At 37.9% G+C, this 12,506-nt stretch overlaps 1 protein-coding gene across 2 annotated transcripts; it reads left to right on the top strand.

The window, feature by feature from the left end:
* Positions 1-400: 400 nt before the first annotated feature.
* On the top strand, positions 401-11,943 carry atxn7l3 (ataxin 7-like 3). 2 transcript variants are annotated; one of them, XM_035996755.1, is made up of 15 exons: positions 401-662; positions 1,567-1,610; positions 1,760-1,859; positions 2,034-2,166; positions 2,267-2,438; positions 2,538-2,635; positions 2,748-2,770; positions 2,886-2,931; positions 3,500-3,537; positions 3,651-3,719; positions 3,842-3,885; positions 4,501-4,572; positions 7,064-7,200; positions 8,741-9,066; positions 11,928-11,943. In XM_035996755.1, exons 3-14 carry the CDS (start codon positions 1,809-1,811, stop codon positions 9,010-9,012), a joined length of 1,155 nt encoding a protein of 384 aa, XP_035852648.1. In that variant the 5' UTR covers positions 401-662; positions 1,567-1,610; positions 1,760-1,808; the 3' UTR covers positions 9,013-9,066; positions 11,928-11,943. The 2 variants fall into 2 exon arrangements, with proteins under 2 accessions (XP_035852648.1, XP_031174673.2); XM_031318813.2 differs by having other exon boundaries at positions 401-650; positions 1,568-1,610.
* The last annotated feature ends 563 nt before the right edge of the window (positions 11,944-12,506 follow it).

The raw sequence follows: 12,506 nt of genomic DNA on the forward strand, positions 1-12,506 counted from the left end.
TCTGTCAGTAATACCGGAAAAATGCTGATTGTACCTTCAAAATAAAATCATCCATAGGGCCTTGCTGCGTCAAACAAGATGGAACAAGTAGTTACCTCCACCACCAGCTGTAACATTAAAATACTAATTGTGTGTTAATGCTTTAGTAACACTATTCCTAAAGCGTTACCCACTATTCAAATAATATGATGATATTATTAACAGTACATTTTGCTGAAATATTTTCTACTTAAGTCAAATTATACTTTTTAATTATAATATTTTTTACTTGTAACAGGGTATTTTTTTTACATAGTGATATTGCTACTTTTACCAACGTAAAATAAAATGAGTAATTTGACAGCTCTCATCCTCGGAAGCAAGGCTTTTATTGTTAAGGTTAAACCCGGAAGTCAGTAGTTATATTTTTATGTTTGGTCGGTTCGGTCCTTCTCTGTTGGCCTCCTCTGTGTCAAGCTGGCTTGGAGCGTCTGGACACCTGCGACAACAAACAATCTAAACGAGGGATTTTTGTTTCACCGGCGATAAAAGGATGGATGTAGCTGGGGACCAGGCTTGTTATTAACGTATTTTGTTATGATGACTGACACGGTGATGTTGCCTCCCTCAGAGAAACTGCCAGTTTCAGGCTGAGTTTTCGGCATGACAGGGTAACATAACGTCACTACATTGTATCCGAGTATTTCACATCAATATATTCCACAAACGCGTCTCCTTCTCCAACTAGCTAGCTAATAGAGTAGCAAGGCTAGCTAGCAAATGATAACACTAAAAAGTAATGTTCGTTGACGTTCAGCAGTGTTCACGTTAGTTTGCTTACAACCATTACCTGCGTTTGTTTGGCCTTTCCCCCCTACTAACGTTAGCTAGAGTTGGCGAGGTTGTTCAGATGGGTGTTTTATGTTTAAATGTAGTCATTGTCGCAGTGTCTTTAAATAAAGACGCATCTTACCTTGATTAGGGATAGGGAGATGTAACGTTAATGGTAATGTTAGAGTCCAGTTGCACTATATTCATTAAAAAATATACTTATTACTGTATCTAAAAATGTCAATCATGATATTGCTGTAACTGTAACTATATGTCTAGACTTAAGATGTGTGATCTCAAATTGTAGCTACTTATTGTTATGGGATGGATGTTTCCTCCAATGTTTAATTTAAGACGTATAGCTTAACTTAACGCCCAACATCTGACACATGTACTGCTAATATTATAGAGTAGTATAGTTTATACCATACGCTACACTATATTTGATACTCTGTATACTGCATCTCATTTCCCATACGTATTATGCAGTGCTATGTTATACTATATTGTAATATGTGATACTGTTTTATTACATTATATACTATACAGACAAACACTAAGTATCCATATTAGTTTGATGTACACTGGGTACATATACTAGACTTTCTGACTTTGCTGCTATTATTTTTACTACTGTAATGTTGTCATAAATTACTCTTGTATAGTTTCAACTTACTTTCTCTTTTCAGCTGTACTTATTTCTTCGAAAACAGGCTTATCATATCCATGAATTTATATATTTTCTTCACTTCAACAGAATGAATATATATCTGCAACAAGTGTCCATAACTCTTTTAAAAGTAAGTATTTGTAATTATCAGTTTGATTCATAAACCTAGCTCTTGATGACAGATTACATTTGTCTCTCTCTTTAATCTGTTACCCGTTGACCATGACTATCACCATCTAATGGATGTACATTTTTTTTTTTTTTGTTCAAAATCCTCAGGTCAGCATCTCATTACCTTGCTATCAAGATTTCCCATACAGATTTTCAAATGAAAATGGAGGATATGCCCCTGTCAGGCCCAGACAACACCAGGCTGGAGGTGAGTGAATATATATATATATATATATATATATATATATATATATATATATATATAATTTGTAATAAATGTAACTTTTAACTTTCACCTGCACTGCAGACCATTGGTATGTCTTTCATCTGTTTCTTCGTGGCATCCAGTTTGAATTTGTTTTAACATTATCTTATTATATAGGCCTTGGTCCATGACATCTACTCTGAGCTGGTGGAAGATGCCTGTTTGGGCCTGTGTTTCGAGGTTCACCGTGCTGTGAAACAGGGCTATTTCTTCTTGGATGAAACGGACCAAGAGAGCATGAAGGAGTTTGGTTGGTGCCATGGCTTCCAGTTTTGTTTTTGGTCTATTTGTCTTCTCATTTTCTTCAGTGTGTTTCTTTATCGTATATGTGCCTTTAATCCCTCTCCCAGAAATAGTGGATCAGCCAGGTGTTGACATATTTGGCCAGGTGTACAATCAGTGGAAAAACAAAGAGTGTGAATGCCCGAACTGCAAAAGATTGATAGCAGCTTCTCGCTTCGCCCCGCACTTGGAGAAATGTCTCGGCATGGGACGCAACAGCAGTCGCATCGCCAACCGCAGGTCTGTCAGTAAAGGTCATTCAGGACTGATAGTTGTAGTGATCCAAAATGGGTTTGATCAGATTGTTTGATGGTTGTTGGGGTTTTTACCTTTTAACAGACTAGCCACCAACAATAACATGAGCAAATCAGAGAGTGATCAGGAAGACAACGATGACCTCAATGATAATGACTGGTCGTATGGTGCAGAAAAAAAAGGTGAGCATTTAAAAATAGTTTACCCTTAATTTTTACTGTGCTGAGTGAATAATAAAGTAAAACTCCAGATTGCTTTCACATAATAAACAAACTTCTTATTTCCATGTCACAGCCAAAAAGAGAAAGTCAGATAAGGTATTTTATGCATTTGTTTCCTCTTTTGCAGACGGTATTAGTGTTGATTGTATGTATAATATGTTTTAATATGTATAATGAGTTTAATCTAATCTGAATGATTTTCTTTTTGCAGAATCAAAATTCCCCAAGAAGACCCAAATCTCTAAAACATAAAAATGGTAAGTCTATCAGGTGTTTGTCTTTTTGTGTATTGGTGATGTTTTTGTCCATGTCATACCCTTTCTAAGGTGGTGTAAATGTTTGAAATGATTCTGGGCTGGACCTGGTCCGCTCAATGTCAGCACAATGCAATATCGGGTGAATATACAAACACTAAGAGTTGGAAGAGTGTAGCAAACATTCAGCCGAACTTTGGGATTTGTATGCGAATCATGGTGCATAGCAAAGTAACGATGTGCAATAATATATTGAACAATTTATTTGATTATTGTTGGCATTTGTGTAGTATAATAGTCTATAATAGTATGACATTAACCTGCAAAACCGAAGTGTAAAAACAAAACAATTTGTGGTTTAATGGATCAAGCTCTTGCAGGAGTTTTTCTATTTACAAGGGAGGAGCAAATAATATCTGATTGGCTGCAAGCTAGTTTCCAAGTTTATATGTTGATGTGGTTGGAAAGCCTCTTTATTGTGACTTAATGTCCAATTCTGATGATGTTTTAATAGTTTTATTGGTGCATGTGGTAAAAATAAAGAGGATAAACAGTTGTGTTTTCACCCCAGGTGAGCTTGGGAGCAGCGTCAGTTCAGAGCCTTACAAGGTGACAAATCTCCCTTTGTTCATGTTGCCTGCCAGACCTCAAAGTTCTTTCATCTTGTATTGAATGTCTGTTCAAAGTATTAATACCGGTTCTTGGTCTGTTTTTCATTTCAGTACAACTATAACACTGGCATCAGTTATGAAACTTTAGGCCCTGATGAAGTCAGATCCCTTTTAACAACGGTGCGTAGCCTGCATGAATGCACCCAAGCTTAGTGATCGTTTACAGTCTTACTTCTTTGGATAAACAGTCATTTTTGCTGCTCTGTTGTTTTTAATTAAACACGTTGTGTTTGTTTCTACAGCAATGTGGGGTGATCTCTGAGCACACCAAGAAGATGTGTACCAGGTAATTACTGTATAATCCACTGGCACGTACTACACAATACAGCTAGTGATGAAACTTCTTTAAACTTAACTGCTTTTGTGGTCCTGATATCTGGAATACTGCAGAATAGTTTCAGGTGCTGTGACACCCGGCCTTATGTTGGTGTTGCCATGTTATTTAATCCAAATGCTGAGGTCAGTGTCTTTATGTCCCTTCGGTCAAACTTTGTCATGAAGACTAAATGACTTCATCCATGTATTTATGAAAACATGTATGTTTGGACTAATTCGGGGACACAAGTGGCAACTCCTTGCATTTCATTGTTTAGGTTAGGTAAGTTTTTCTGGAGCAGTGATTGACTTCTTCTTCTTCCCAAAATGAAACACCAAAGAACTAGATTTGAGATAGTTTTAATTAGACCATGGAGGACCCTGTCAGTGACCAACGTCTACAGTAACATTTCATAACGTCTAACACAGCATTGCTGCTCTTCCCTAGCTGATTGGTCACTGATTGTGTCTGCAGCAGTCCGTCCGTCCCACCTCCCTCCCTCCCCTGTGGCTGTGTGTATGCAGGCAGGGTGATGCGAGAAGTGAATGTGTCAGGGATGTATAATGCCACCTTGTGTCCCACCAGGTCTCATCGATGTCCCCAGCACACGGACGAACAGAGGAGGGCCGTCAGGCTGTTCCTCCTGGGGCCGTCCGCGTGAGTTTCGTCCCCCCCACCCCCCTCCCCCCCCTCAGTGTACTTAACAAAAGTAATATTTGCATGACTTTTGTGACCCTTATGGTGCAGGTGTTTGCTGATATGGTGCTGCTGGTCAATGTAGTAAATAGTCTGACACAGGGGCAAAGGCAGAGTTGTGACTATCATCTAACTGAAGTGTTAACCAAAGCTGCAGCTGATAACCTTTTACCGTTTAAAAAAAGAAAAGAAAAAGAGACTCCTACATTACCACTAGGGAGGTTTTCCTGGCTCATATTGGGTCTCAGTGGAGGAGCATCTGTGCCAATCAGCATGTGACTGACATGATTCAACAAACTCTGTGATGATACCTGCAAAATTGTTACAGGCAATTTTATGCCACCCATACATTAAACCATTCACACACACACACACACACACACACACACACACACACACATATATATATATATACAGTGCACAACATAAGTGAATACACCCATGCTAAAGTTGACTAAAAAGAGGAATAAAAAAATCATCTTTTGGAAATTGATCTTAATGCCTTAATTAAAAAAAATTAGGAAAAATCCAACCTTTAAGGACACCAATTTTCTTTGTGAATGAATAATGTAGTGTAAATGAATAAATGTTCTTCCTTAAAATATAGGGGGAATAAGTAAGTACACCCCTATGTTAAATTCCCATAGAGGCAGGCAGATTTTTTATTTTTAACGGCTAGTTATTTCATGGATCCAATATACTATGCATCCTGATAAAGTTCCCTTGGCCTTTGGAATTAAAATAGCCCCACATCATCACATACCCTTCACCATACCTAGAGATTGGCATGGGGTACTTTCCATAAAATCATCTCTCAATGCAAATCAAACCAGCTATTAGGCTAACTGAAATAAAACCATGCCAATCTCTAGGTATGGTGAAGGGTATGTGATGATGTGGGGCTATTTTAATTCCAAAGGCCAAGGGAACTTTATCAGGATGCATAGTATCCTGGATCCATGAAATAACTGGCCTTTCAAAATAAAAGTCTGCCTGCCTCTATGGGAATTTAACATAGGGGTGTACTGACTTATGCTCCCTGTATTTTAAGGAAGAACATTTATTTATTTACGATACATTATTCATTCACAAAGAAAATTGGTGTCCTTAAAGGTTGGATTTTTCCTCATTTCTTTAATTAAGGCATTAAGATCAATTTCCAAAAGATGATTTTTTTATTCCTCTTTTTAGTCAACTTTAGCATGGGTGTATTCACTTATGCTTAGCACTGTATATAAAAAAAAAAAATCATATTTCAAGCTTTTTAAAATCTTGATTAGTATATTCATTCATAATTTTAGATTAACATATGTTTGAAATGTTGGTTGAATTACAAAAACAAGACTCTGGTTTATCACAAAAAATAAAATGTGTGTACTGACGTTGACGTCTTGCTGTATAGTTGTAACATGTTTAGCAGTTTGCAGACTCAGACTTTGTTTCTACTGAAGTAAAAAATGCTGATATTCACCAATAGGAACCAGGTGGTCCAATAACAAAAAGAAAAATCAAAGGTGATGATATTATAGACTGCTTCATCAAAGTCTCTGTATGTATGATACAAGTGAACAACATGTATGTACACAGCATCCAAAACAAATATTTTTCACAAAAACAGTTCAGCCAGACAACAATAAATAACTACATTAATAATTATTAATTAATTAATGAATTAAGCAATTGGTAAGTTAAGAGGACAGAAGACCAAAAAGTTATAAAAAGATAACAATAACTAAATAGACAGATAAAGAGAAAAAAATAGTTAAAGAGTTTAATAAAGCACCAAATGAACCTAAATGAATGTAATGCACAGCCTCTGAATCCTTCTCCCAGCAAGGTAGCGTATCATATTGGCCTGAGACCCACTCAAGTGAACATCCCTTGGGGAGGGGGGTTACATGCCTTTTATATATTTTTTGAAAAAGTGTCAAAGTTTGATTTAGCACTGAAGTGTTGGATCTGTGGCCTAAGTAAAGAGGTACTATATTGCTGTTCATAATAAGATGGTGATTAAAAATGCAAGTAGGTGAGGAGCTTTTGTTGAAACAAAGTCAAAGTATCTTTATTAGTCTCCCTAAGGAGAAATTCGTTTTGGACACAGAGAGAAATTGCTGCAAGAGTTACAACAGAGAGACACAACAAACACAGGGTTAAAACCGTTAGAAGACAAATGTACATTGAACATCTAGGCTACTCAAAGAGCTGTGCAAATTACAAATTACCATCTTCTATAGGCTACTTGAAACATGGCCGGTAGGTGTTTGGTGTTTTAAGCTAGCCTGATAATTGATGAGTCACTGATACAGATCATTGGCTCTGTGCTGTAGCGACTGCATTTAGTTTAGCAATAATATTACAAATGTATAGAACTTTTTATCACTGTGTGGTCAATCTGAGTTTTGTCCTCACCAGTCTAACCAGTCAGTATCTCTGTCTGGGTTCCATGTAACAGGCCGACGCTGCCTGATGCAGACGCTGTGGTGGAGAGCGACAGCTTTGACATTCCAGATGGACAGACCCTGATGAGCCGCCTGCAGTGGGAAGATTCTCCTGATATTTCACCCAGTGACTCGGCCTCATCTAAAGCCAGTAAGGAAGTAACATGCATTACACTGAAAGTATTTGTTTTGATAAAACGTACAGACCGTTGATAGACCGTTCTCAGGATTGGCTTACGCTTTCTGTCCCTCCAGTAAAAGGTAATCTTGGAGAGACAGCTATTAGACATGTTGCCCCATTTCTCTGGAATAATTTACAGAGTAATCTAAAATTGTATGCACTAATACCAATGGGTCGATTCAAAATTTTGAATAGAGACCTCATTCACTTTACTGTAACTGTGACTGTTTTACATAGTACAGTCATACGTCTTTGTATTTGCTTCAGTAGTAATGTTCTATCAACGTACTTTTATGCGCATTTTGAAGTATTAGAAAATGTTGATGGAAACGGCAAAATTTGGAAAAACTTGCTCAAATTCGCAAAAAGGTTTTTACGCGTGGCCGGGGTTAGCTCAGTTGGCAGAGCGGGCGCACATAACGTAGAGGTTTATTCATCGACGCAGAAGGTCCAGGGTTTCCTGCATGTCTTCCCCCCTCTCTCTCACCTTTCATATCGCTGTCCTATCCAAAAAAAAAAGTAAAAAAAAAAAAAAGGGAGATGGAAACAGCTTTGCCGAATAAGTTGTGACGTAACGAACATGTAACTCACATGACTATAGTCCCAGTATCCATTGGATGGGGGAAGGATCGGGAAATGGGTCCCATCCAGTGCGCCGTACACTTGTGGCACAAAGTGTGTAGTGGAGTTGCGGTGCGCTATAGCCAAGGGGGTAAGCTTCTCCTCGGACCGCGAACCTCCTATGGCGCCATTTTAATGCTACAAAGCGATCACCTCCCGTTAGCATCCCATTGACTGCCATTCATTTTGACGTCACTTTGACAGTGAATAACTTTACATCTGAAGAGTTTAAAGACTCTTTTTGTCCATTGTTTATTTCTAAAGAAACACGACAATGTATAAAAGGCTCCATTACCTTGTACCTCACCTTATGGCTCCGTAGCAGACGTTTTTGTAAAAATAGGCTAACGATTGTGTCATAACCATGCGACTTACTGTCGCATAGTAGAGGAATTACCGTATAGTACAGGAGAAACGCGCAGGCAGTTTCGTCTCACATTAGCTGTTTAAGTGTAATTACTAATGTTAACTATCATTTTAGTTAGCAAAAATTAGCCTGTGCCTATGTTATCTCCTTACATATACCTACGCTCTCCGTCTCTGCTAGATTGGGAATGATTGAGATTTCTCTTGGCACAGCTACCAGAAGACTTACAACTTCCAGACACGTTGCTCACGGCACATTTACGTCGTCTCTCTCAGTTGGAGGCTGCGCTTTTATAAATGGGTTTTTAAGTGTTTTCATTCCTATTTGTATGAAATACTTTTATAATTTTTTTTCCAATTATGCCTGCATACTGCTGTCTTGATATTTAAACCTTTCTTATTTTAATTTGATTGTATTTTTGTTTGATTTTTCATTTTGTACACAGGTCTCACTTGTAAATGAGAAATGTGTTTTCCTGATTAAGTAAAGTCTATATAGATACATTTTCTGTCCCTCTCATAGGCACCAACCATTCAGATTCTAGGAGGCCCAAGAAAAAGAAGAGGACGTCTCTCGGTTTGAACAGTGGAGTAGTAGGAGGAGTAGTAGGAGGAGGAGGAGGAGTCGTAGGAGGAGGAGGAGGAGGAGGAGGAGGAGGAGGGGGGGGGGGAAGCCTAACAGGAGGCGGCGGCAGCAGCAGCAGCTCTCAGAGTAATATCAGCTTTTCGACCAAAAAAAAGAGGCCCAAACTCTCAGTACCTTCTATTTCCAGTATCTATGATGACCTAAACTAGCATAAGCCCTGTCTGTCAGAGAAGCTCTCTGTTCATACCTACATTTACAGTTCTTATTCATTCAGCCTTGACACGTAATTCAATTTAATGAACATTTCTCTAAATGTTGTGGTTAGGGGTCAGAGTGTCCAATCAGAGTATCTGCTGGAACCTATTGGGAAAATTCCACCTTAAAACAGACTTTACCTAGCCTCACCTAGTTTTAAATGAATAGGAAGTCTACAGCTGTGAATCAGAAAGCGTGCCTATATGCCGATAAAGTCACCATATATGGTGTCACAGTGTCCAGGCAGGTATTTCAATTTGCTCTGTTGCACTATATGTCCACACTGTATGTGGACACAAGGACAGTACACCCATATGCGATTGTTGAACATGTCATTTCAAAACCACAGGGTTTCCATCAGATGTTGGAACCTGGCACAAGAGCATAAGTGAGATCGGCCACTGATGTTGAGTGATAAGGTCTGGCTCAAAGTCTGAACTCCAGTTTATTCAAAAAAGGTGTTGGATGGGGTTGAGGTCAGGGCTCTGTGCAGGCCAGTCAAGTTTTTCTGAAGCCTAACTGGGAAATCCATGTCTTTATAGATCTGGCTTTATGCACGGGGGAAGCACCTTATTGAAAAAGGAAAGGGTCTTCCATAAACTGTTGTTGGAAGCACACTATTAGATAAAATATCATAGCATGCTGTAGCATTAGATATTCCTTAATTTGAACCATTTAGTTCAACAGGGGTCTCCACATATTTTTGGCTATAAAGTGAAAACAGATCTTGAAATAGTCTGTAACGGTCACCATCACCACATTATGTGTCTTCCAGCAAAAGTAATTCAAATTAAAGAATTAAAACTGATTTGTACAATTTGCACAAACGATAGGAATATCATTAATTTTATGTTATGGTCGAAAGAAAACTATACAATATCACTTTTAAACTCCTAAAAAGACACCGTCAATGGCCTTTTAACTGCAGGCATTTTGACATGACATAGCAGGAAAATCACAGGTGTAATTAACAATGTTATTTATAAGGGGCTGCACTCCATTTAGCGTTCCTAATTTCAGGGTCCTGCCACTGTGCACGCTTGCTCACCGACAGGGTTTACTGATGCACTCGAATGGAACACAGTCAGCCATTGTTAACAGAATTAAATGCACCTGTGCTTTTCCTGCTGTGACAAGTCAACGTCTGCTATAAAAAATGCCCATTGGGAATATTTGTCCACCCTTTTCTGGAAGTCTGTACAAAATGTTCCTTTACATCTGAATTCCTGATGCCCTGTTTTACTTAAACAACGTATTGAAGTTATTTGAAGACCTTTTATTAGCTATAGTCAGTCAGAAAATACTTTTTGTTGGCCCTTAACCTTTTCCACAAAGCATGAAAAGTCTTAAATTTGGCTTTCTGAAACCTTCAGGTGCTCATTGTTGGCAATTCTGCGACCTGTATACGAATATACTGGACTCTTCATCAGTGGCTTTTTAATTCTAGCATTTTATTGCACTGTGTGTGTGTGTGTGTGTGTGTGTGTGTGTGACATTTTTCGCGTAGTGTGTCTAAGTGTGGTGGTTAGTGTGTGTGTGATCATTTATATTTTCATAAAACTATGCATCCTAGAATGTGACATTCTTGTGAAAGTACATGTGCCATTTTAATTATTTAATGTTTGTTGTTTACATCAACAATATATTTAAGTTTTATTTGTCACTGCCTATAAAGTGATGAAGTGTATATTATTTGTGTGTAAATGCAGATTTTGATATTTGATGAGCCAGTAGGCTTTTTGGGCACATGTACAGTACATGTATGTATGTACGCGTGAGATGGAAAATTAATCATGAATCAAATTTTCGTTCCTTGGTACAAAACTTGTCTTGTGTGTTTTCACTTAGTTTCTGCTTATAGATCACATTACGTAGATCAGTGCTACAGTTCTGCTTGTCATTCATGATCATGAGTGATAAGTCTGTAAGCCTATATAATGTCTAATGTGAAAGTTGTAAGATATATTACATGCTTTTAGAGGTCAGATGCACTATTTGACTAATGTTGTACTTGCAACTTTTCACAGTTGATGTCTTAGAGAAGTTTTTTTATTTGGGTTTAAACAAAGACTTTACAGTTTTGGATATTATTTGTAGAGTTAGAATACAAGGATGATTTATTTTGTTTGTATGCATCAGGACATCATCGCTGTAAAACTTAGGGACTGCATGGAAACAGTCACTTTACGTTGTGATTGGCCAACTGTGTAAAGGTGAGAAAGGAGCCAGAGTTGGATCTTCCCTCTCTTAAGCACTCTTTTTAAATTATTCAACTATTTCTGTCACTTTTAATGCGATTGACCAAGTGCATGCAACGTACGCCATTATCTCCATATACATAAAGCAACACTACAGAGCTTTTCCCGCTTCGTTCTCCCTACAGGTTGTCTCATTGGAACTACAGCTCGCGCTACCAGATCGGGCAAACTTGCATAATGTAATGTAATGTAATGGACAATTCCGCTTCCAACCTGTAGGGGGACCAAAGTGGGAAAAGTTCTCTAGTGTTGCTTTAAGCAATATGGTGTCTCGCCCCTCTCTATGAATGACAGCTTTTCACTTTGCCTTTGAATCTGGCTGCTCAGAACAATTATGAATACTGTCGCTTTTTGACTGGTCGGACAACACGCCGTATGAACTAGTTCTTCTCAAGCATAATCCGACCCTTATGTTTTGTCTTTTTTCTGAAAGGTTAGATGGTTTGAAATTATTGAGGGTGCAGGCAAGAGTCTGACTTTCTCATCCCAGATTCTATTTTATTTCATTCTTCCCTTGTAAGATTTATTGTAAAAAAAAAAAAAAAAAAAGTCTTTATTTTATTTCCTCATCAAAATCAACTAGCTAGTAAGACCAATAACTCAGTTTTAAGGAACAGGATAGATAACTTAGCCTGATTCACTCATTTGGTGGCCAAAAAAACTGTTTATTTAGCAGCTCTTTATTTAGAAATAGAGAATGGCTTGAATATTCACCGTGTTTTTGTGTTTGTTAGAATTTTATTTCCAGGTATTGGGAAAATTGCCAACTAAATAAAGGATTCAACCTCCCTCCCCACCCAAATAATTTCCATACAGTCCTTAAATTCAAGTGCATTCGGTTGTTAGTCTCAAATCTGTTGAGCCTGATTTCCAGTACAGTTTACACTTTGACATGTTTTTGTAGTAACTTTGACCGTGCCCTTTTTAATCTTTTTCAGTAGAGTCTTGTGATGTGCACTAAAGTTAAATGACCTGTTATTGAGATATTTTGGTAGGTGTGATTTAAATTTTTGAGCCACCTTTTGTGGATGAAGCTAACAGCTGATTTTTCTCTTGTGGATCTTTGTGTATGTGTGCAGTACGAGGGCAATGACAAAGAGGCAATGTGAGTTTCCAATATTTTTTCATGCACAAATCAGTGCATGTGTGAATGACTGTTGTATGTGATCATAATGTGATTATGTTCTTCA

The sequence above is a fragment of the Sander lucioperca genome, chromosome 21, assembly GCF_008315115.2.
Source record: "Sander lucioperca isolate FBNREF2018 chromosome 21, SLUC_FBN_1.2, whole genome shotgun sequence".
Taxonomy (NCBI): Eukaryota; Metazoa; Chordata; class Actinopteri; order Perciformes; family Percidae; genus Sander; species Sander lucioperca.

Bases quoted from the DNA above. Each gene is read 5' to 3' on its own strand.
- atxn7l3 (XM_035996755.1), top strand. From the start codon at position 1,809: ATGAAAATGGAGGATATGCCCCTGTCAGGCCCAGACAACACCAGGCTG. The intron at 2,439-2,537 runs GTCTGTCAGTAA...ACCTTTTAACAG, and splicing joins AGTCGCATCGCCAACCGCAG to ACTAGCCACCAACAATAACA. The intron at 2,932-3,499 runs GTAAGTCTATCA...TTTTCACCCCAG, and splicing joins ATCTCTAAAACATAAAAATG to GTGAGCTTGGGAGCAGCGTC.